This window comes from Chenopodium album, chromosome 13 (genome assembly GCF_948465745.1).
Source record: "Chenopodium album chromosome 13, dcCheAlbu1.1, whole genome shotgun sequence".
NCBI classification, from domain to species: Eukaryota; Viridiplantae; Streptophyta; class Magnoliopsida; order Caryophyllales; family Amaranthaceae; genus Chenopodium; species Chenopodium album.
In genome coordinates, this window is record NC_137846.1 from 39542532 (window position 1) to 39569130 (window position 26599).

Consider the following 26599-nt stretch of genomic DNA (forward strand, 5'->3'; position numbering starts at 1 on the left):
GAAAGCTACCAAGGACAACAAGGAAAAGAAGGTAGCATCTTCTAAATCAGATTCCGAATGCTTCTATTGTAAGAAGAAGGGACATTGGAAGAGAGATTGCCTCAAATTCAAGGAAAATAAGAAGAACGGAACCGTTGCTTCTGAACCAGGTATATTCGTTATAGACTTAAACTTCACTAACTCAACATCATGGGTATTAGATACCAGATGTGGCTCACACATATGTTCCAATTCTCAGGGTCCAAGGAACGTTAGGAAGCTAGCGAAGGGAGAGGTTGAACTTCGACTCGGTAATGGAGCCAGAATTGTAGCCGTATCCGTAGGAACTCTTAGTTTTTCTTTGCCCTCTGGGCTTGTTTTGGAAATTGAAAGTTGTTACTATGTTCCCAACATTACCAAAAACATTATTTCAATTTCGGCGTTGGACGCCAAAGGTTTTGAATTTCGAGTAAAAGACAATGAATGTTCGTTTTATCTCGATAATGTTTTATATGGTATTGCAGATTCTGAAAATGGTCTTTATGTGCTTTCTTTAGACAAACAAATTTAAAATGTGAATATAAATACTACCAAAAGAGCTAAGACCATGGAGTCAAATCAAACTTACTTGTGGCATTGTCGTCTTGGCCACATTAACATCAAACACATCAAGAAGCTTCTACAAGAAGGCGTTCTTGACTCTTTCAATTTAGAATCTTTTGAGAATTACGAAGAATGTTTATTAGGCAAGATGATAAAGCAGCCATTCTCCAAGTTGGGAGAAAGGGCCGGTGACTTATTGGGTCTAATACATACCGATGTATGTGGACTAATGAGCTCCGCCACAAGAAATGGACATCGATATTTCATCACCCTCACAGACGACTATAGTAGATATGACTATGTCTACCTCATGACGCATAAATCTGAATCGTTTGACAAGTTTAAAGAATTTCAGTGTGAAGTGGAAAATTAGCTTGGCAAGAAAATCAAAGCCCTTTGATCGGATTGAGGTGGTGAATACTTGAGCCAAGAATTCGATGACCATTTGAAAGATCATGGCATACTTTCAGAACTGACACCTCCAGGAACTCCACAATGGAACAGAGTATCCAAACAAAGAAATCGAACCTTGTTAGACATGGTACGATCAACCATGGGTCTTAGTGATCTTCCTATCTCTTTCTAGGGACACGCATTTTTAACTGCAACACTAACACAGAACCGTGCTCCATCGAAAGCTGTAGAAAAGACTCCATATGAGTTATGGACGAAGAAACCTCCCAGGTTGTCTTTTCTAAAGATATGGGGATGCGAAGCATATGTCAAGAAATTGATTTCTGACAAACTTCATCCCAAATCTGATAAGGTTTATTTTGTGGGCTACCCAAAATAAACCAAAGGGTACTATTTCTACAACAAATCGGAGAACAAAGTGTTTATTGCTCGCGATGGTGTCTTTTTGGAGAAGGAGCACCTTTCCAAATGACAAGTGGGAGGAAAATCGAACTCGACAAAGTTCGTGAGGATGAGCAACAAAATCAGAATGACAGTCAAAGTGCTCAAACAGCATCTGTTGACGAAGGTCAAAGTGATCAAAATATGCAAAGTCGAACCGACAATGCAAATGCTCAGTCCATTACCCTACGTAGGTCTCAAAGGCTGAGATCTCAACCTGATATATATCTTGGTTTAGTATTAACCGAGAATCAGGACATCCTGATCATGGATGGAGATGAACCGGCAACCTACAAACAAGCGATGGCAAGCACCGACTCTGCTAAATGGCAAGAGGCCATGAGATCTGAAATGGATTCCATGTTTGAAAATCAAGTCTGGGACTTGGTTGACTTACCCGAAGGTTACATACCTATCGGATGTAAGTGGATTTTCAAGTTGAAAACCGACAAAGATGGAAATGTATTTATTTACAAAGCTAGATTGGTAGCAAAAGGTTATAGACAAGTTCATGGTATTGATTACGATGAAACCTTTTCTCTAGTCGCAATGCTTAAATCCGTTCGGATCCTCCTAGCGATTACTGCATATTACAACTATGAAATATGGCAGATGGACGCCAAAATTGCCTTCCTAAATGGTATTTTGGAAGAAACTGTGTATATGACCCAGCCTTAAGGTTTTGTCGACCAAAACAACGCTGGAAAGGTATGCAAACTTAAATTAAGAAGTCCATTTATGGATTAAAGCAAGCAAGCAGAAGTTGGAATCTGCAATTTGATGAAGCCATCAGTAAGTTTGGTTTTATCAAGAATCCAGATGAGTCTTGTGTTTACAAGAAGGTCAGTGGGAGTGACATCGCCTTCCTAGTCTTATATGTCGATGACATATTACTCCGTTATTAGAGTCTGTAAAGGCTTGGCTCGGAAAATGTTTTTCAATGGAAGACTTGGGAGAGGCTCAGTACATACTAAGCATCAACATCTATAGGGATAGATCGAAAAGGATGATAAGATAAAGTCAAAGTACTTATATTGATAAGATACTAGCTCGTTTCCAAATGGAAGGGGCCAAGAAAGGTCACCTACCCATGTCACATGGCATAACCTTAAGCAAGAAACAGTGTCCTAAGACACCTGATGAGCGAGAAAGGATGAATCAGATTCCATATGCTTTGCTAATTGGATCGATCATGTATGCCATGATATGAACTAGGCCAGATGTATTGTATGCCTTGAGTGCTACGAGCCGATACCAATCAGACCCAGGAGAGGCGCATTGGACTGCGGTCAAGAATATCCTAAAGTACCTGAAAAGGAACAAGGATAAATTCCTGGTCTATGGTGGCAGAGATGAATTAGTTGTTGAGGGTTATACCGACGCAAGCTTCCAGACACACAGAGACGACTTCAAGTCACAATCTGGGTACATATTCTGTCTCAATGGAGGAGCGTTTAGTTGGAAGAGAGCTAAGCAAAGCACAACTGCAGATTCTACCACTGAAGCCGAATACTTGGCAGCATCTGAGGCAGCTAAGGAGGCAGTTTGGATTCGCAAGTTCATTGGTGAACTTGGTGTTGTACCCTCCATCGAGGGACCAATAGACCTCTATTGTGACAATAATGGAGCTATTGCTCAAGCCAGAGAGCCAAGAGAACATTAGAATGTCAAACATGTCAAGCGGTGGTTTCACATGATTCGAGAATGGAAATCAGAAGGTGAAATTAGAATTTGTAAAGTTGGAACGGATGACAATGTAGCCGATCCACTGACTAAACCTTTGCCTCAAGTGAAGCACAACAAGCACGTTGAGGCAATGGGAATCAGGAACATCGGAGATTGGCTTTGATTTCCTTATTTTAGTGTTTTAATTAATTTTGGAAAATTTAATGTAAAGCGCTATGATGAACCATTCAGTTTTGGAGTAATTAAATTTTTCATGCGATTTAAATCACTCCGTTGGCTATTTAATTGTGGTTTAGAATTAAATAATGAGTCCATTCGATTCTTGGAATATTCAAAATAGGGTATCAAGACCAGTCTTGGTAAGGAAACACCTATTAAGTGAACATTGAATGTTATAATCGAAAATTATCCCTAATCGAGGTCATTTAAACGATGGACGATTAATGACCATTTGAGATTAGTGTGTATTTTGATTTATAGCACCATTTCTTGTGCTACAAGGACATGATTGTCATGAATCATTTGCACGGGTATTGGTTTAGAATCATAATGGATCGACCTATGAGAATACTTTAAGAGATTAAAAATCGTCATAACTATACTTCTCATTATTGCTATCAGAATGTTTTTCCTCGACCATGAGTATTATGAGCTTTCTTGTTTGAGTACTAGTCCTCTTTGATGATTGTCAAACGTCTGCCGTAATAGGGGATTATAACGGCATCACTCGGGCGGCTAGGTCCTCTTAGTAAAACAAGCTACATTACAAGACTGGAAATGTTTCCCTACTAAAGTAGGGAAGATGTCTTTGTTGTTTACAAGGCCTCTCGTAGAGTGAGACTGTAAAATGCATGGCCGTGCTCGGATGGATTTTAGAAATCATCTGTTTATTGACAGTCGAACTCGGAATCGAGAAACACTTCTGGACGTAATAAGGATGACAAATTAATCTTACCTTATAGTTCATGAAGAGGCATTAAGCGACATAGGAAAATGGTTATACACTAAAAGCACACTTGTCCGGAAGGACAAGTGGGAGATTGAAAGGAATGGTGTCCTTCGAACAAGTGTATTATTCCGATAGGGGGTTTGAAATTATTAGAAAGCTAATTTTTCAGTAAGGTCAAGTGATCGGAATGCCTGGGTGGAGGCCGCTTTCGATCAGTAATGTTAATGCATAATTAATATTACAGCTTAATCTTGACTGAACCCTTCGGGTCACACCCAAGGACCTAACGAGGCGAAGCGACGAATTAATTAGGATTTAATTAATAGGTCGACCGAGTAATTAATATTTAGACGTCGGAAATTCGAGCTTGGAGCGTCGAAACCGAGCGTGGAAGTCGAGTCGAAAATAGTAAAAGACGAGACTTGAAAATAATAATAAATCAACAATGACCAAAATACCCCTAGCATCGGAAAACCGAGTGCTAGGGGTGCGACAAATGCTAGCAGCACGCACCTAGTGTGGGGCTAGGCTAGCATACTGCAACTAGCAGCCAGCACTAGTGTGCGTGGCTGTGCTAGCATACGGCAGCTAGCAGCCCGCACAATTGGTGCGTAACTTGCTAGGCCGTGACATGCTAGCACGATGCAACTAGCAGCCCGCACTAGGTGCGAGGCATGCTAGCAGCAGCCGCACGTAAGTGCAAGGGCCTGCTGGCCGAGGAAGCTAGCAGCAGCCCGCACCTTGCGTGCGAGGCCTGCTAGGTCGAGGCATAAATAGCAGCGTTGGCAGCCCACAAGGGGTGCCTTGGTGCCCAAGTGAGCTGCCACATGGCGCAATTTAATTAGGGGCTATGGGGTTGAGGTGGCCGGTTATGGGAGTGAGAGTGGGGAGCAAGTTTGGTCCCCCCCTCCTGCAAATGGTCCTCACCTACTCCTTGTGAGCTTGCCACTTGTTGATTTATTACTAGTTTGATTATTGATTTTATTTTAGCTTTAAAATAAAATGGGAAAATCAAATTCTCCCACATTGAAGGGAGAGCTTTTCACACTCTTGCATTTCCCTATAAATACCCAACTTGGGGTATTGGGAAAAGAACTTGAGTAAGAGTTGGAAAAGGAATCACTAGTAGTGAAAACCTTTGAAAGTTAACATGTATGTTAATTCAAAACCTTAGATCAACAATGGAAGTCATTCTAGAAACCTAAGACAACCTTATTTTGTGTTGCAAAAGACAATTATATCAAGCGATGCCAAAATTACAGGGATGGCAAAACAGTTTTACTTTTTAACGTTTTAAGAAGAAAAAAAAAAAAAAAAAAAAAAAAAAAAAAAAAAAAAGGGGCAACACATCATTACACCATCACAGGAGCTGGTATAAACTAGAATGTTTTATAACCTGACTTCAAACTGAAATGTCAGCCAAAGAAAGCTTGAGAAGAAAACAGTTTGTCTTATCCGATAACAGCATCTGCTCATTTTGTATTCAGCTTCCGCTTCACAGATGTTTTCTGGCTAGGGCTCGGACTTTTGTATCAAAATGTGATGATGCAATGCGCGAGCCAGGAAGATAAAGGGGGTTGAGAAGAATCTGAACATTAAAAATCATCAGGTCAACAAAATCAGGAATGAGTCAAGTCATACAACAATCACTATCTACAGAAATGATAACTCTCTGTAATCACATTTAACAAAATTTGAAGATAAATTATGATAACAAAGAGATTGTGTGTTTAGCAACATCAGAACAGAACTTTGATCGTTTCTAGTGTAATATGGGATCAAAGAATTTTGTAAGTCATTAACGGAAAATGAAACTAGCAGATGAGAAGGCTAATATAGAAGTGCTACTAGTATAAGGAACTACTACTTGGTAACAACACAAAGTTGCATGTATCATAAAGCAGCTTGATCTTGTTTCTATTTTTCAAATTGCATGATATAAAATCAAAGTGTCACGGTCCGGGATTTTGGGCACCGGAACATGTGGCGCGCTCTAGCCTTTTGGCGGCAAGAACACTAGCCTTAAGCGGAAGTGGGACTTGTGAGCACGAAGAAACACAAGCGGACAATTAAATCTCATGAGCACTCACGTCTATTTGGCGACGGAATGCGGGTGGTCGGGGCTTGTGATGGCCGATACTTCAAGGCGGGCACAAGCGGGTCCGAACCACGAGTTCTTATAGCATCAAGTTGGTGTGGAGGGGAGCTAATATGCAAGTAAGACACAATATCTATAAAGGTCTAACAACTAACAAGCATAAAAGCAAGGTAACATTTGGTAGAAGACTTTTGACTTTCATTAATCATTCGTCCTCTAAAGAGTTTTAAATGGTTTACATGAAGAATCCCTAGCAAGAACTGACAGTAACACAATAATGGGATCTAAGACCTAGAATACATAAAGTAAACTCTAGGAAAGCATCAAAAGGGCATCTAATACATTAAAAGGGCATCTAATACATCAAAGGGGTTGGATTCTAACACAAACTAATAATATAGCATAGAAGTTAGTAAACCAGAAATCTGATTCCAACCTTCCCTAAAGCCTCATCATCTGATAGACTAAGAATTTATAAAGTACATGCTTGAGAGAAACATGCCCACCAGCAATCTCACAATAAATTTGTCAAAACTATTCCCTAAAAAACAATTCACTTAAACAGAGTACTCAAGGTTGCACCCAACTATCTTTTGAGCCAAATATGGTTCAGATATATAAAGAATGAGCCTCAATCATTTATTAATATTGTCTCGACGATTCATGTTAGCCGATCCAAATCATTTTGGGAGTAAGGCTTTGTTTTTGTTATTATAGTATTTTATTTCGCATTCATAGCCAAAAATACTTATGACAAAAAACGGCTTCTCAAAATTCCAAATGGCCCTTTTTTGTTTCACTGGTCTGTTCCACAATTAGGTAAGCACATGCTCCAGGTATTCATCTCACTTAAAACATACATCTGCTGGACCTAGTTTAATGTGTTGAGAATAGGGATTTATGCGTGCACATTAATAAAGCTGTCAATTTGGGTAAACGGGTCGGGTATGAGTCGGGTAAGAGTAGGTCGAGTCAACTCGGGTCGGATCAATTCGGATTAATGCCGTAACCTATGCGGGTCGGGTTCGGGTTGGGTCATGCTTGAGTCGGGTCATACATCTTATCGGATTTGGGTCGGGTTTAGGTCGGGTTAATAACAGGTCGAGTTACATTTGGGTCGGGTGAATAGTAGGTCGGATTTAATTCGGGTTAAATCAGGTTAGGGTAATTCTCGGGTTCGAGTCGAGTTTGGTTCAAGTCAATAATTTGCGGGTTAGAATCAAGTCGGGTCATTTTTGGATTTGAGTTGGGTTCGGTTCAATTCAATAATTTGCGGGTTATAGTCACGTCGGGTCATTTCCATGTCAGTTCATTCTCGGGTTCGTTTCAACTCAATAATTTGCGGGTTATAATCAAGTCAGATCATTTTCAAGTCGAGTCATTAACGGGTTCAAGTCGGCTTCGGTTTAAGTCAATAATTTGAGGGTTACAATCAGGTCGGGTTATGTTCGGGTTCAAGTCGAATTTAGTTCAAGTCAATAATTTGCGGGTTATGATCAGGTCGGGTCATTTCCAAGTCGGGTCATGTATATGTGCTAGGAATAACCAAACATTGATCCTAATCATCTTATAGACCACAGAAATTTAGAACAATAAGTTCTAATTTTTTGTATCTAAGTTTTTATATATATCTATTTCCTCAAACAAAAAGTTATTATATATTTATATATCTTAGTCTTTGTGTATCAATTTAATTATATATATCTATTTCCTCAAGTAAAAAAGTTATGATAAATGTCTAAGCTCTAAGGTAAAATGGAAAAAAATATATCCTTTGAAAGATTGAGGGAATATCTTCCTTCCTTATTATTAAGAAAATAACTGCATATATAAAATGTACATGCCTTTGTCAATTATTATAGGCTAAACTCTAACTAACTATAAATAGATAATTATCATTTTTATCAAGCTAATTATTTCCTCAAGTAAAAAAGTTATGATAAATGTCTAAGCTCTAAGGGTAAAATGGAAAAAAATATATCCTTTGAAAGATTGAGGGAATATCTTCCTTCGTTATTATTAAGAAAATAACTGCATATATAAAATGTACATGCCTTTGTCAATTATTATAGGCTAAACTCTAACTAACTATAAATAGATAATTATCATTTTTATCAAGCTAATTATTTCCTTTGATTATATAAGGCAACATATTAGGGAAATATAGCCTATAATTTAGGAAGATAATTATCCCCTTTGACCATACAACAAATATATACTAGATTTAACTCTTAAATTTGGGGATGATACTTCTTTCTTTTGCTGGCTGGACCAACTTGGTCTCCCTAGACAAAATGCTTTGATCAATAATAATAATGTAGTCTAAATTGAATTTAAGGTGATTTGAAATCGAGTTAGAAACAATTTGGGTTGAATTTAGGTCGGGTTAATAACAAGTCGTGTTGATTTTGGGTCGGGTTAGTAACAGATCGAGTTGAATTTTGGGTCGAGTTAGTAATAAGTCGGGTAAAATTCGGGTCGGGTCAATAACAAGTCGGGTTGAATTTCGGTCGGGTCAATAACAAGTTGGGTTGATTTCGGGTCGGGTTTGTAACAGATTAGGTTGAATTTCGAGTTAGGTTAGTAACATGTCGGGTAAATTCGGGTCGAGTTGGATTCAGATTTTAACGAGTTAAAACGGTGAATCAATTTCAGTTCAGGTCAAGTTCGGTTCAGGTCAATAATTTACGGGTTACATTCGAGCCGGGTTATCTCCGGGTCGGTTCATGTTCGGGTTCGGGTCTCAAATACTCGGGTCAACTTGGATCTAGGGTTGGTTTCAGGTCGGGTCAGCTCAGGTTCGGGTCGCCATTTTTTCGAGTTCACATGGGTCGTTTAATAATCGTATTCGGGTCCGTATTTCAGGTTGAGTCAGCTTTTGACAGCTCTACACATTAACCCCCTTCTGGCATCATGAGTATTACAAGATGAAAACTGTAAGAAAAAGCCACTATGTTTCGGTAAAATTGTAGGAGAACCAAACAAGGATCCATGGAAAATATATTACTTTCTTGTCCATGGTCTTTCAAAAACAAAAGATTAACTGTTCAAACCTTTGAATTTTAACCATGGAAGATTGTAGAGGGGGAGACAAGTGAAACTAAATGACTAGTACAAGAAGCATTTCCCAAAGTAAGTATCCAAATTATCTTCTATCAAATGTACTAGGTAATAGGCTACAAACAGAATTGTCACTAGCTCGCCAAATAAGAGGTCATTTTAAACATTAATTTTCCAGAAGCCTTTCATTTTACTCTAAAACATACAATCTCGATCGAAAATTATCATATAAGCTTTCTTGTATCCACAGTATTAGAATCCAACCTTATACTCGGACTGTGTGACACAGAGGCTACTTCCCCAAAACCTGGAGAAACCACCACCATCTACTCTAGCTTCTCCAGTATACCTACTTCAAGAAAATAATCCTTTTAAAGTGTACTTCCAACAACTGGGAAAACAATAAGCTGACCATAGAATTGAATCACATGGGAACATACAGAAAGGATTCACACCTATAGGATCTTTCATGAGTACAAGACTAAGTCATACTGAACCTTACATTTAGATTTCAGACTGACAGCAATTTCCCAAAATCCAAAGAACATTAAGCTGACTTCAGCAAATAAACCACACAGGAACATAAGGAAAGAAAAAGCACCCAAAAGAGGTTAGCTAGGATTCACACCTAAAAGAGCTTTGAATCAGCAATAGTAGAACACTTGATCAAAGAGGAAGCTTGTGAGTTGTGGCTGATTCTAGAATCTATACTAATCCCAATGACATTAGAGCTGTTTATATTAATTTAGAACTGCTTAAAAAAGAGCGCACATGCGAAAACAAACATGAAAACCACACCACTCTATTTGATATTCCCTCCACCGTATACACTTTAGATGTCCAAAATAAAACTAATACTTCCTCTGTTTCTTTTTACTTGGTAAACTTATACATTATTTTCACTTTTTTTTATTAGATTTGATGATTTATATTTAAGAAAAAACATAGTCATGTGGAATCTTGTTAGATTCGGCTTGATTTATGATTTCATATTGTCAATTATTTATAATTTTTACTTTATTGGAAAATAAAGATATTTGTTATTGAAATAGAGAATTGAAAATTGAATTGTTGCAAGTAAATAGAAATGGAGGAAGTATTGCTTGGGAGCTGAACCAAAGTATTGCATATCCTAATAGTTCATGTTTTTTTTTTCCTTTTTTTTTTTTTTTCTTTTTGCACTTTCTAAGAGTTACCAACTTTACGTGATGACGGAGTAATAACTAACAAAGGATTATCAAGATTCCTCAAACTACATTTAGTTAATGGAGAGATTAGATGGTAATTACATTGAATTACGTATTAAGCAAGGAAAACATATTCCTAGGAATCATGATAGGAAGATTTTTTTTTTTTTTTTTTTTTTGGTTGATATTTTTATGCCTCGTGAAGCAAAGAACTATCGTAATGTCAGGAAAATATTCTTCAATTTACTACCCCAAAAGCAAATTAAATGTTACAATAAAAACTATTAAAATGAAGATGGTATTAAAATTATCAACAACTTAAATCTCTTAAAATTTTAAATCAACTTCGGTTTTGTTCACTTGGCATTTGTTGCCTCTACAGGTTGTTTTAGCAAGGTGGTTAATATATAAAGATGACAGGCAAATTAAATATTGTTATTAGCTGTTAGTATACAAAATTTCTACTCTTTGGACATAACGGTCATTTACATGAAGAAAAAACCGCCAAAAAAAGTTGCTCCAATATGATTTTTCATTTTTTGCCAATGAATAGCAATTTAACAAACATATTTTTTTGTTGTTTGACCACATTAACAAGGTAAAAGACAGTTTAATAGGAATAAGTTGGCTTACAGTTATTTGCTAAACAAGACATTATTCAAGTATTAAGATAAACCTTAATCCAGCAACATCATTCACTCCGACAATCTTACATAAGAAACACTAATAACACCTAAGGATAACCTATTCAAAAGTTCAATTTTAGTTGCTACAACTCAAAATTTTAATACCACCATAATGTCTAATTGACAAGGTAATCAAGAATGATGCTTTTTACTTTTGTTTTCACGGAAGCAGTAGGTGGCTGGCTTTCAGGTCAACAGTCATTAGAATAGTTTTTGTAGTAAATGTAAGGGCAGGGTAAACAAGTCCCACTACAATTGATCAGGTATGGCAGCAAACATTGACCCTTTTTGTACCTAATGTAGATAGAAGCCTTGTAAGAGGACTGGGTTAATGGTATGGTAATAGTAGAGCATTGTATAGTATCACAACTTGTGCATAAAGAATCTACTTTCGATTCAAAAACACTCTTTCAACCATTTGAAATGGCATCAAACAGAGACCTTACCTTTTAAAAAGCATCTTAGATGAAATATTATACATTTACACCCTCTCATCACAGACTACAAGGCACTTCTGGCTTTCACTAGTACTGATTCTTAGAAAATAAAATAATGAAGTAGAGTCATAACATTGCTCAAGTGTCATTGATTGTAGTAGCACCTCAATAATGCATCTTTAATGGCTCTTAGAATTCATCATTATTCTAAGGAGAAGATAGTAGTAAAACCATAAGCATCAAAGTCATCCTAAATTTTTACCACTTCAGCTGTTTCATAATTTATATCTAGCAAAGCTGTTTTATAGCTAAAATTTTCGGAACCATTTTTAAAAAATAAAATAATATACTACCTAGTGTCCTAGTAGGCCTTTTCTCCTCAAAAAATTCACGTACATCTTTCAATAATTCAATGTAGATCATAGTATTCTCGGTTAACAGAAAGATAAAGCACTGTTAGCATAACCCTTAACCTCGGGAGTGATGAAAAATCTCCTGTACTTAAACAAGTGTAACATAATTCAATGACCATTAAAGTTCCTGTGTCTCTTGAACCAACTGAGAAAACCTTCACAGCAGCATAAGCATAGTTTGTAATGAACTGATATAACTCACACTAATAACAGCAAATATAGAGAAAAGATTGGTTCTTTTAATAGCTAAATAATCTGATTTTTTGGTAAATAGATTTATATAAAAAAAGAATAAGAAAGATGGAAGCTTTACTAACAAATGATAATGGTGAAAGGATTACAAAAGATAGGTTAATAGCTTAAGGCTATCAATCTTCGATAGTGAGTTTAGCTCACAACTCTCCAATAATGGATTTAGGCCATAACTTTCCAAGAGGTTTACACCAAATTTCCGGCTCTCTATTTCCTTCCCTTTCTCTCTATTTATACAGAGGACTATTAACCTAGTGAGCTAATATTAGTAGAATACCCATACTACCCCTCCTTAGGTTGATCTATCACATAGTTAAGAAATTACTATATGACAATAGTATTACAAAACTCCTGCCACATGGCCCATATTGCAAAACAATTTTTCAGAGCTCTTCTCGGAGCTCTTTCCTATAGGGTCGACATTTATCCTCTTTAAAAGATAGGAAGATACAATTGTATCCATGACTTCATATCTAGATTCCTATCACCTATCAACTACAATATTTATTCCGGATCATGTGCTGACATTATAAGGAAACAAACAGAATAAACATATTTCATGAAGATAGAGAACCAATATATTGATACATTTAAATAAGCTCTAGGGCATATTGGAGTGACAAGGTACCAGCATTTTCGAGAGCTGATTTATACAGATTCCCCCCCCCCCCCCCCAACACCCCAGCCACTTCTTAGTTCATAGAGGTTTCATCTGAGTTAAAGACTTCTTATCTTCTGTTACTGTGCAGTTTCACTCATTTAATTTAACTACCATCCATTTATTAATAGCAATTTGAGCAAGCAGTATAACTTGTAGCAGTAGAAGCGATTCATACCTTAATATACAACTCATGCACATCCTGAAAAAAACATTTCACTCCATCCTCATTACGGGAGTCATGAAGAAGCATAAATCTTGTATGTGATATCAGGTTAAGGAATATCAAAAATTTAAATTCAATACAATAAAACAACAGAAAAAACTGAATACAAACCAACATAAGTACCTATCAATCAAAATATAGAGAGAATGTCCTTAGTGGACATAGTCACTTATGAAAATCATGTCTTAGATTAGCAACAAAATCTGAAGTTTTCCCTAAATAAAATAACATAAATCATCATAAAATAAAATAAAATAAATCATCATAAAATCTAGTCCGTAAATAAAATTATCGTTTCAACTAAAGCTAAATATCAAATCAATTAAATCAAACCCCACTAACTTCTTTTTTATTCACTTTTAGTCAAACAGACCTCACTATCTTGCTTTTTTATGTTCACCTTTCAACAATCAACCCCACTATCTTTTTTTATTTAATTTTATTCACCTCCCTAAACTTTGCTTAAGGCAAATGATACTTTTATTATAACAGAGGGAATATTTACATGAATCCAAAGCTAACAAAAACCACTGGAAACATCCATATATTTCTCTGTACATAATGAATGACTACATTTTGAATTGCATTCTTCAGAACAAACAAATGGTAAAACATTCTGTCTCTCCTAATTTAGCCATATAGGTCATGTGAGAGTGAAAAATACTCAATGAAGAACTTATATCGATACATGAGAGCTGAAGATGAGAAAAATAGCACCTCAATTGTGCTTTCCTTGAAAAAACAAATAAATAAATAATTTTAAAAAATTAAGACACACTGAATTGTAAAATTAGGAATTGATGTATAACTTAGAGCTTTTTAATGAGCTGAAATCCCATTTACTTAATAAGTTAATAGTCATACACAACACTATATTTCATACAAAGTGAAGATAGTTATCAACTCATAACAGGATAACTACATTAAAGCTCGAATACAAGCTAACAAGAAGAGAACAATCAAGCATCAATTCAAGATAACTAGGAAAATCAAAAAATAATTCAACAAATGAATATTAAGGGAATTTTCAATAATATTAAAAAAAAAAAAAGGGGGGGGGGGGGGGGGGGGGCAGGATTATTTCAAGGATATGACCAGCAGTTACATATACTGACACCACCAAATCATTGAACCTGTCGATCGCTTTTAAGAACCTGAAATATTAAAAAATAAAAATATAATCGTAAACACAAAATGAGAACACTAAAAAGCAAAGAAATAATACAAGTATAAATCAAAACAAAAAGATAGAGCCACAACAACTTGGGATGAAAAATAAAACTGTGAAACTAAAATTATAGACGCTTACATAGCACTGGTAGTCCATGCAAGGTCCTGGACTATGTCTAAAGATGCATGTAGAATAAACTGGTGCTGCTGTGCAGCATCTTCCTTCTGGAAATTAGAGTAAGATGGTAATATTATACAACCAGTAACATCATGCATCAATAGATAAATTAGTCAATAATAACATAGATGGTAAATACATAAAGACTCTATGGACAAAGGTGACAGCACAAATTTATTGTTTATGATCAAAAGAATTAAATACAAATGCATACATATAAATTGCAGACACAGGGTCCAAAATAGCTTAAGATGGCAAGTTTGCTTCAACAGGGACACTACTAACTGACAAATTAACCAATGTGTTTCAAATCCCTAAATCAAGGTCTTCCAGAAATCCTAACCCTTCTTAGCCCAAGAAAAAGCTAGATAAGTGGGTCCCTAACTCACAGAAAGCCCTAAGTCAAAGTGAACCCATAGAGATAAGCACGTTTTGTTCTAAACATGGACTCGAAACTACTGCCCGTAATATTGTTTACACTTGCCCCATTGTATCAAATTTTCTTTCGTCCCTCCAAACTCCCATGCAAAGCAAACAACTTATATCAAGGAGTCAAATCAAATTCCAGAAATAATATAAATTTGTAATATTACAATCACACATATAACCATATAAAGAACAAAAGCTAGCCTTGTCGTCCACGGCTGCTCTAACAGTATGTTTGGATTGAAGGAGATGGAGGGAAGAAAAATGGAGGGGTGGAGTATCTTTTATTTGGATAACAAATTAAGAAGGAAGGGAATTGGAGGGAAGAGAAATCAAAATATTAAACTGTAATATTTTGATCTCTCGAACAGTGGAGAGATTTGGAAGTAAATCCCACCATTTTTCCTTCCCTCCCTTTCTGTTCCTTCCCCCTCCCCTACCTCCCCTTCTTTTCCTTCCCCTTTCTTTATCTAAACAAACTCTAAAAGTACACATGTCTTCTGCACTTCTCTCACTTTATCTTCTATCTACTAGTTGTCATGGTTGTTCCCTCAAGGGGAAAAAAAAAAAGGTAATAAAAGAAGTACCACAAAGCAACATCCTCAAGAAGCACATCATTCTATACAATAGCTTGATTGACATTCAGCATGAGTTAAAAACTAATTGTAATCAACTATTTTCCATATACACAAAGATAATGTATTTTGACACTCATAATGTATCATATTGACAAGCTCTCCATATGAAACCCCATCTTCTAAATTTAGTCATCTATGTTTTGCCATAAATACCACATTTCAGTTGTGAATCTCGTAATCATCTATTATGTACCAAGACAAACATGGAAAGGATGCAGTCCATGTCACTAAATTTCTACTGGAAATTTGATTTCATCAGAACTTGTGCAGACCGAAACATTATACCCAACAATTTTAAATATTAGTCCAAATACTTGACTGATTCACCTTACTTCCAAATTGCAAATATACATGTCTTGTTACACCCAAATAATAAATTGTTATAAAATTTACACAATAGCTTTAATAGAGAACAAATAACATAACGCTCTAGCATTTTGAGTTCAAAAACAAAAATTTTCCCCAAATAAAAAACTAACGAATTTGCTTAACTAAAATGAAATTACTTTTTTTTTTTTTGAGGGCAACTAAAATGAAATTACTTAGCAAAGAATAAATGGTCAAAAAAGAGACTTACTTTCAATGCAGAACCCAATTCAGCTTCATAAATGGGTATATCAGTGCGACTAACAATCATAAAACACGCCGTACTCGCCATTAACGATCAAATTGACAATTACCAGAAGTCAAGCTGAAAGTTTGTGAAAAACAAAACAAAAAAAAATATCAAACCCTAGAAATAGAATTTGCACAAGTGAAGAGAAAAATTGATTTGGAAAAGAAAAGTAGTTGGCATTTTTCTAGATTGAGCTTACAATTTGATTTACGGTCACGATCTAAATGAATGGTTAAATGTCAATAGTTCTGCACTTAAACGGCCGTGCAATCGTAATACCCGCCGCCGTCTTCTGGTGACAAATTTGCCAGCGACACCTGCCTATTTGATTCTCAAGAAAATAAAGAGAGGTATTGTATGGAATACTTAGAATGAGGGTTTTTTTTAAAAAAAAAAAAAAAAAAAAAAAAACAAATACTTAGAACAAGTTGATGTGAAAGGTTTTTCAAAACGCAAAATACAAGTTTATATATTTGATAAACGAAATTGGCATTTATATAGGGGTATTTGAGTCATTTACATCAGTAATGTGGGGGTAGTATTGTAATAGAACAGAGGGGTGACTAGGAATTAGAGCCACGTTAAAATATTTTATACACGTATGTTAGTTGAGGTGGTCTGCTATCGCTATCATTGATAGAGTCAACCCGTTTGACGAATTAACGGAGAAGTAGACGACGTTAGGGTATTCAAAGTAAAAAAATTGGGGCAATTTCAATTGCAGTAGGAGCTTAAGTAAAAAAAAAATAGAAATTGCAGTTGGAGCTTGATTGAGGTTGAACGATATTGTTGATAAGGGATTTGCTGCTGCACGAATCGAAGAGCGTATTGCGGAATTCATCTCTCATCAGGTAATTCAAATCTTGAATATAGTAATTTTTGTTATCTGGTATTCTGTTGGCGATTTTGAGAATGCCTCGCCGACCGAAAACAAATGTCAATGCTCCGGCAATCTTCACTTCCAGCTTCAAAGACAAGGAAAATTGTTCATAGGCTTTTAAGGTGCCGACACTCATCAACCACCAACAAAAAGCTTTAAATGACATATTTGTCAGAGTAGGCGTTACTTTAACATTGTGATTTTGGAGCGTTACAGATATGTCCCATTTTAACCTACGTGGAGGTACACACAACAACCAAACTCCACCATGTTCGAAGTTCAGACGAGTCAGAGGTGAATCAGATGCTAACGAGGACTATATAAACATAGTAAGTTTATCAAATATATAAAATGGGGCGCCCTCCTTTTCAAAATGGCAAATACTGTAAATTAAATAATGGAAAACTTTTTAATATTTTATTGTTTTTCTATTGACTATCTCCTTCTCCTTCCATTTTCATCCTCCCTTCATCAACCTTTCTCATCATCAATGGAAGACAAACCTCAACACCATAACAAACACCATGTTCACCACCACAACAAACATTATAGAAATAGCTAAAAGCTAGACACTTAACACCATGCCCAGCACCACAGCTTAGACCTTTAATGCATTTAATTATAGAAATAGCTAATAACTTTCATACTAATATTAATAACAGCTTATGCAATGTGATTTTTTTTTAACTTTATATATAAATAACCAATTTTTCAAATTAATCTGATTCGAAAAATGAGCAATATTTTCAAAAGGTTTTGCAAAACAATTAGTTTGAAACCGAAGTATTGACAAAGTTTTTTTATGGTTTGGTCTTCTTCAACAAGAGATGAGAGAAAAATTGGGTTTTGGTTGATAGTTTAAGAAGAAATGAGAACATGAGGGCTTAGAAAAGAGAGAAGAAAATTTGCAAGGAAGAAGAAAATTTTGTATGTAAATGTAGAAAGAGAAAAAAAAAAAGGACAAAGAACAAAGTGTGCACGCCCAAAAATGGCCAAACTCTCAAAGTCCGACAAAAGGTACTCTTTTTAACACTATTTTTTACTCTTTATTAGTAGTCCTCTCGCGAGCGATAGTTCAGCGTGTTTTTAACTTTGTTGTATTATTTGTGTGATTTGCCGTGGCTTATTGGTTATGTAATTTCGGCATTTGCTGGTAGTTATTTGCAAATTTGCAGTTACTAAGTTTTGTCAGTGTAATTGTAATAAGTATAAAATTTCTAAATAGTGTATTTTTATTAGTTAGAAGTGGTTTTTCAACTTGAGTTGAAGTGAGGGAATAGGGGAAAAGTGTTTGCTGACTCAACAAATGAAATGAAAATTCAAATGCATGAAATGAATTTCAACTGAGGCAATTGCCAAAATTTTGCCCAATTGTACAGTTTATTTCATGTACTTACGATTCATAACACTATTCTTCAAGAGTGTTGATCAATTTTGAAGGTTTTTTCTTATGTGTATTTGGGCAAAAGTATCAATTTAATGTATACTTTCAATTTTGAAAGTTTTTCCTTATGAAGTATCTAAATTTCATTAAATTTCATGCATACCTAAACTGTAATTATATGCCAAGTTATTTACATTATTTACAATTCAATTGAAATATTTGCTAAGTTATTTACATTATTTACCAGCATTACTACCATTAAATATATAATCACTAATATATTAATTAATTGAGATAATCTTTTTATTTATTAAATAAACTTTTATTTGTTTAAAGGTATGGGCAAAAGGGTTATTATACTATTTATTGTGTTGAAGTAAGCATATAATATTATTTTATGTGATTAGGATAGGTAAATATATTAAATATAGGTAAATAGATTAAATGCATATTCCTTTATATATCTTATTACTAATGTTAGTTTATAATATTCTTAAGTGTTATTTTGATTTCTATTTTTTTGAGGTTATATTTTTTGCTTTGTTATTTCCGTCCTTTCTTCTGTAATGGCGAACAATAATAGGTCTTTATCATGCTCATCAAATGTTGATAGGAATCCTCCTTGCTGGCATCAGATGGCTTTGCTAAGGCGTCGGCGTAGAAATCTTACATCCTATAGAGCATAATTAAAGAGTGAATTGGCTGAAATGCGGGCTACAAAGCGGGTTGTTGAACAAGAGATTGCCGATATTGATAAGAGAATGCAAGAAATACAAGAAGTTCTCAAGCATAGACAAGGTATTTTTCACATCACTTCGACCATAATTGGCATCAACAATATAAAAATTAAAGTTGTGCAACAAGAAATAAATAGTCTTCTTGGCCACACTCTGCTCTGTAGCATCATATTCAAGACGGGTATCTCCAAAGATACATTCAGGGTGATCCTCACTTGGCGGAAAAGTCACCATAGTCCAGGAAAAATAATGCTCACCACTGAACTCAAGAGTCATAATTTATGAAATAGCAGCACCAGTACGCCTAAGGATAGTTTTCAGAAACAACTTGTAGTCCAAAGTTACATTATACATAGGCAAACCAGATCCAGTAGCAAGGAGACTCTGATTTGCTCCAAGGGTTTCATTCCCATCACTAACTCCTAGCTTACGTCGCTTCATTCTAAACAGAGTAGCACACCTCTTGTAAGACCGAATCTGTTCAGAAGTAAAATCTTCAACAGCGACGTCATATAAATCCATTAGACCATGTATTGCTAGTTTAGCAGCCTTTTCAGCAGATCTCTTTAACGTTCCAGCCTCACCACCATCATAGACATGCTCCTCATAACCACTCTTTGACTGAATCTTAACAGAGACCTTGTTCCCAGTAAAATCTGTTACCTCATAAACTGGTTTATCAAGTCCTACACAGTCATTAATCTGTTCTAGTAATGACTGAAATGGAACTGCAATAAGGTACATTACTTCTGCCATTACCTGTGTAGACCAATAAATCACATTAAGCACATAAAGCAACAACCTATAAAAAATTTTGATCCATCCAATGCCTTGACATCTTTAATTCTAATTCCTAATTAATATACGAACCAAGAGAATCTCTAATACAAACCTAAACAAGTAAAGGCTTGATAGCATTCAATATTCATTCTATCTATAAACTAAATAATCTTTAATACATCATTAACTAAATGAACTTCATTATACTAATCAAAACATTGGCTAGTACATCCATGAGAAATTTTAAACTGTACAAACTAAAACCTAATCAGAACACTGGCTATTACATCCATGAGAACTTAATCAGAACATTAGCTAATACATCCATGAGAAATTTTAAACCATGCAAACTAAAACTGCAACTACAAACAAATGACTGACACACAACACTTACACTACTATTTTAGGAATACAACTTGTCCAAAGAATGGCTAACTCTATGCAAAAATAATTAAGAAATAAAATAAGATAACTCACCACCAAGATGCGTTCTTACACGGATGAATTGCTCTTGTATAAAGTAATCAACATCCACGTAAAAGTCCTACACAACATTCCATTTTTTTAAAGAAGAAAACCATTAAAACCACAATTAGCAAACAAAACTATTTCTAATAAATCACTTTTTAATGATACTAAAACCTGATCTCAATAACTGTAGAAACAAAATCAATTGTTCCACTATTAGCTCATATTAGCACACAATAACAATGAATTGTTTCACTATATTAACTCAGATACTTACACACAATAAATATGACTAAAACAAAAACAGAATAATAACTCATATACAAAAATAATAAGCATCAAAATACCAAATCATAGCCTATAACTAACATAACATCGAAATCATACTAACTATCAAAATGACCAAAATAATTGAAAAAGAACCTAATACAGAAATCTAAATTTAAACCTAGTCATGCACAAACTAAACAACAACAATAATATAAATATAGTCTATAGTTCAAAATTTACCTAAAATCCACATCATCATCAAACTACACATGAACTATTCACCTAGTTTGCTCCACAATCTATAAACCAATTTAATCAAAACTCATATTCAGGTTCATGTGAAATAATAACATTTCCATACTTTAATTACATTAAATAGCTCCTGGTGAACTATGAATCCATTATCAAACAACACATGAACCATTCATTCATCTAGCTTGATCCATAATCTACAACTCAATTTAATCAGAACTCATATTCAAGTTCAATGTGAAATAATAACATTCCCATACTTTAATTACATGGTATAGCTCCTGATGAATTATTGTCCACTAATCTTGGTCCAGAATCACAGAGTCCAGGCTAATTAAGTCCAGAATTCAAGTTCAGTATCATTACACACATTATATATTGCATTAACAATGAATTAAATAGACATAAATTGGAAATCAAATTAAAAGAAGTAAGATATAAGAGTAACAATACCTACAGAAAAGGAAAATAAAATCGAGCACAATAAAACCTTTTATCCCAAACCAGGGTATATATAGGTAAAGGGGAAAGAACAAAGTAACAACAGTAAAAAAAAAGGACACATAAATAAAATACACACACAACAATTACCAAGCTAAACCAGCCTCACCAAAACCAGGAAAAGAAGCAGCCAAGCATTGTACTAAACAGTAGCAGTATGGCCAAGCCACCTTATAATTGTACCACCTATAAAGTTTGCTCAATTACCTCTACTATTATGAGATAAGCAAGCCACCCTATAATTGTACCACCTATAAAGTTTACTTAATTACCTCTACTGTTATGAGATAAGCAAGCCACCCTATAATTGTACCACCAATAATCTAATTCCCTTTTTATGTTTCAATATATTCCACACAACTACAGCAAACCAATATCAGCTTAAAATAATCACCAAAAATTTTAGACCTAAATAAAAAATACATCTTATTTACTACTCCATATTAAATTAGACCACCAGATATCGTATCAGTAAATTTGATTTATTTACAAAAAATATCAGATAATAAATTTAGATAAAATAAAATCATCCAGCCAATTCTAAAACAATTCTAGCTCAAATAAATAGAATTTAGATCACGTTAACATCAAACAACTTAAAGTATTTCTTTCAAAGCAATCACACTAAACTACATAATTATACTCGTTAATTGCCTAACCAAACAAAAAACAGCACAATAACCCCCTAAAAAATTATCCACACAGTTAACTTAGAATCAGAACAAACTAAAGCACACCTAAATCAGTCACACAAATAGACACCTACTCTTTAATCAAACAAACCAAATTGGACCTCACACCTCATTACTCCTTTCAAACCAATGCTTAAATCAAAACAAACCAAACAAAGCAGCAAAGAACGAACTCAAACACACCTAAATAAGTCACACAAATAGACACCTACGCACTAATCAAACTAACTAAATTGAAAAATACATACCTCATTATTTCTTTCAAACCAATTCGTAAATTAAAGCAAACCAAACACAGCAGCAAAAGAACACATTACTAATTACACACACAATTAAGTAGAATTAAATAAAACCCAAACAAATAAGATATCAAACAACATACCTAAGAACACTATTATAACAACAATTAAAAATGTAATTACAGCATAATTCACAAACCTCCAAATCAAGTGCCATCCCAAGTAATTAGAGCAATCAAACTGCTGACTCACCCAAATGATGACTCACCAAATGAAACCAAAATTCAAATTCAAACACAAATACCTACATCTTAGCCAGAAAGGAGGGGAACCAAAATTTTTCCCAATTGTACGGTGAATTTCATGGACTTCAGACTCATAACACTATTCCCCAAGGATGTTGACCGATTTTTAAAAGTTTCTGCTTTTGAAGGGGTAAAGATAAGGTATTTTCCCACAAATTTTCGATATATTAACTCTGTATTATAAAAGACCACAAAAAAGAGGGCTACTTTAATTGCACCGGTTATAATTGATTGTGTAGCAGCAAATTGTTGCATTACAAAACAAATTGTTAAATGGAATAAATCTCTGTAAGTGTGTTCATCTCTCCTAGTCACCAGTCACCCCCCACCCCCCAAAACACTGCCACTAGATCCACCGCTACCTTGGGTAAACATTGGGTTGACATTGACATAACGATAGTCTTTACGTGGGAAGATATATATTTTCCGTTGGCATCCACTAATTCAACCATACAATGTTCACATATAGCCAAAGTCTTGAATGGAATTTGGTTCAATATTCTGCTTCACAACAGGATGTCGAAATTGAGGCCAAAAGAAAAACCAGTGTAACAACCTTTAAAAGAAATATCAAATCAAATTCAAATTCTTTCAAAAGGGTTTAGCAAAAACACATTTCTTGAGACAAACATTAATTCAACAACGACAATATATAACATATTTTTTTAAATGGAATGATTTATATAACATATTTTTTTTTAAAAAAAAAAATTGAATTCATTTAATGTCTACCTTAAAACTCTTCTAATATATATTTGTTATAAATTATTGTAACTTTTCATCATTATGTTATTTTGTAAGGGAAAAAAATTAAAAATAAAAAAATTTAACAAAATTTTTTTTGTTGTAAATGCGACACGTGTACTTATCAAAAGTTCATAGTAACAAACTTTTTATTTTTTTAATTATCAAAAGTGTTTTATTTTCTTAATAATTTAAGAGATCATTAACATTTAAAGCAATATACAATCATAATGTAACAAACTTTTTTTAGAAGATAAAAAAAATGTAAAAAAAAAAATAATAACAAACTTTTTTTTATTTATTAATAATTTAGGTAAGATTATCTCAAACAAACCTTTTTTTTAAAATTATCAAAAGTGTTTTATTTTTATTTATTATTTAAGAGATAATACCAATTTAAACCAATATCCAATCTTCATATTTAAATTCAAAAATAATGTAACAAACTTTTTTAGGAGACAACCAAGGAAAAAAAAAAGCTATATATAAAAAAAAAAATTAAAAAAAAAAACTTTAGGAGGGAAAACTTTTAATGAGAACTCGACACGTGTATTAGGGGATAATCATGGTGATTACTTTAGTATAGTAGTATTGATGTTGTCATAATTAATATTGGAAAAATATTAATTAGATTTATTTCCAAGAGAAACTAAAAAATATATTTAAACAATGGATTTAGTATGCACTATGCAGTATAGATTTGCGTTTTTTGTTTAAATTAATTGAGAATTAAGAGTTGGTTTTATTTTTTTTTTAATTCTAAGAAGTTATATGTATAAAGTGATTTTAGTTTATTTGCTTCAAAAAAGTGAATTTTTTTTTTTTGTTTGTATAGATTAATAATTGTAAAATGTTTATATTAAGAAAAGTAGTTGCATATTTTTAGGAATAAAATGAGTATTATGCAAATATATAGAATGAGTTATTAAAATCCTGATTTAAATCTTAAAATCTTAAGATTTTACAATTGCGTCTGATCTCGTGAGGGTTTCCAAAGAGTTTACCCCACAACTCTCACAAAATCGCGTTCAGGACAAACCAAACAGGAGAAAACAAGATGATGGAAAAATAAGCACATGCAAATCATAATCAAGTCAAGCTTTTAAAGACAACAAGCACAAGTGGATGGCAAGCTTTCTAAGTAGTAAAAGAGAGCATGCAAGGGGATGCCAATGGTTGATTGAAGGATAAACCATGCTAAGCATAGATAACTCTAACATGCGCCACCCCCCCCCCTCCCCGCATTCCACACATTCTTACCGCGTTCCCTCATCTAGATTCAAATCCACCATTGGAGGTAGCATCTCATGACTCCTCGAAGGAGCCGGAACAAAAATCAAATCAAAATAAAGTGGGGAAACCCGACATCTTACCAAGTCATGCCCTTCACTATACTTGAAGTCTCCCTCCCGCCACCAACTAAAGACTCAACCAACCTAGGTCAAAAGAACATTGAAAGGGTTGTAGCGTTGGCTAGGGGGTAAGGGTGTGGAAAAATTTGAAAATTGGTGCTTAGCCTAATCGTGAAATGAAGGGTGATCAAGCCTCTTTTTCAAAATTACACCTCTACCAATCTTCAAACTATATTGCCACAACTTTGAATCACATTGCCAAACATTTTGAACTTTCATCTTTTCCTTTCATCATTAATCAACAACTCTTTATTCTATTTTTCATTTTCCAAACTTTTCATTTCATTTTTTAATATTTTTTATTTTTTAAATCCTCGCCTTTTATAATGAAGGATGGCTTTTTCTAAGATTTGCACTTGCTTTTATTGAACAAATATTCACAACATCACAACCTCACTTTCCATTAAGAGCCACTATCCTACACATTTCCAATCAAAACATGTATAAGCTTTAGAGGCTTGAATTTCACGATCCTAAGGGTGAAAGTAAAATAAAAGGCTATGGGCTTATGATGTGCTAAAATCAAGGGGGGAAAAGGTTCAACATGGGAAGAAAAGGGGGCAAATGCAATAAAAAATACAATAAGATGAAATCTAGACCTAGAAAACAAAATAGTCACCGAATGAAAAATGTTCTTTATCATCCCTAAGTTAGTTCAGTCGCGATCCTGGGAGTTAAACGCCATTTTCTAGATTCAAGCACGCCTTAGTAAGGATCCTATTCCGCTCATACAAAGTAATGTTGGAGGCTTGAACAATGAAGCTCACATCGGGTTACAAAAACTACCTCTAGGGCTTCAAATCCCCTAATGAGAGCAACACCTTCTTACCACAAACAAGTGAAATTGGGTTCGATGGGCCTTATGAGTTCTAGACCGGCTACCTTAGCATGAATCTATCCTAAAGTCAACCGATGGCAATCTCGAAGCATGCAAACCCTTAACACTTGGTAAGAAAGACATTCATTCACACAGGTTGTCTTTTATTATGCTCAAAATGAAAATGAAACAACTAAGGTTTTCATGGTTTGCCTTGAAACAATAAAATCGTTTTTTTTTCAAGGCATGGAGAATAAAAGCATCGGAGGCAAGTAAACATTTAATTCCCAATCGACAAACAAAGATCGTTCGGCATCATACCAACGATCACCAGATTCCGTAGAATCAAATGCATACAACCTCGAACAATCAACTCCAACCTACACTAACCTAGACTAAACAACCAATCCAAATATTTAAAGAGTTAAGAAGGAAATTTGTCACCCAAAAGCGCATAAGATTGCATTTCCATATCAAATGAAGCTCCATTGCTTATATCACTGGTACGATTGTTGCGTGTCTACCAAAAATAGACCTAACTAAAACCTCCTAAAATGTAGTAGGGTAAGCTAGGGCCGATCCCACAGAGAATTGGATTATCAAGTTATTACTCGTGTAAGTTAGAAACCCCTGTTTTGAAGAAATAATGATATGATCTGATAAATAAACCACTAACTAGATAACAAAATAAAGTACGGAAAAATAAACTAATAAAAATTGAAAGACGATAAAATCAAGAATAATGAAGTAGGGATCGGGAGACTTATTATAGCTTTGGAATATTAATTGATCATCGAATTATAAAAATCATGTTATATCTTAATGTCAACCAATGAACACAAACAAGCATTCAAAACTTCCCTTAATTGCAAATAAACCAAACAAGCTCTTGAAGTATTGTCTAACTAACTAATAATCTAGAATAAGCTCTCTAGACTCGACTAATTAGTAGCATTAAAAAACAAGGATGTAGTTAACTTAAGCCACAAATCTCACAAGCT

General features: G+C 34.4%; 2 protein-coding genes across 2 annotated transcripts; both read right to left on the reverse strand.

Moving 5' to 3' along the window:
• Positions 1-5385: 5385 nt before the first annotated feature.
• LOC145576638 (uncharacterized) lies at positions 5386-16495 on the reverse strand. Its single transcript, XM_081634361.1, has 6 exons — positions 16317-16495; positions 16079-16192; positions 14399-14484; positions 14179-14243; positions 13042-13124; positions 5386-5660 (listed from the first exon to the last, which is right to left on the reverse strand). Exons 2-6 carry the CDS (start codon positions 16157-16159, stop codon positions 5568-5570), a joined length of 408 nt encoding a protein of 135 aa, XP_081490487.1. The 5' UTR covers positions 16160-16192; positions 16317-16495; the 3' UTR covers positions 5386-5567.
• Positions 16496-19282: 2787 nt separating this feature from the next.
• On the reverse strand, positions 19283-20451 carry LOC145576639 (uncharacterized). The gene is made up of 2 exons (XM_081634362.1): positions 20376-20451; positions 19283-19877 (listed from the first exon to the last, which is right to left on the reverse strand). Exon 2 carries the CDS (start codon positions 19872-19874, stop codon positions 19398-19400), a length of 477 nt encoding a protein of 158 aa, XP_081490488.1. The 5' UTR covers positions 19875-19877; positions 20376-20451; the 3' UTR covers positions 19283-19397.
• Between the last annotated feature and the right edge of the window lie 6148 nt (positions 20452-26599).

Coding starts and splice junctions, on each gene's coding strand:
- LOC145576638 (XM_081634361.1), bottom strand. CDS start 16,159: ATGGCGAGTACGGCGTGTTTTATGATTGTTAGTCGCACTGATATACCC. Junction 13,125..14,178: donor ATATGTAACTGCTGGTCATA/TCCTTGAAATAA, acceptor TGATATCACATA/CAAGATTTATGCTTCTTCAT. Junction 5,661..13,041: donor TGCATGAGTTGTATATTAAG/GTATGAATCGCT, acceptor TTTAATGTTCAG/ATTCTTCTCAACCCCCTTTA.
- LOC145576639 (XM_081634362.1), bottom strand. CDS start 19,874: ATGGCAGAAGTAATGTACCTTATTGCAGTTCCATTTCAGTCATTACTA.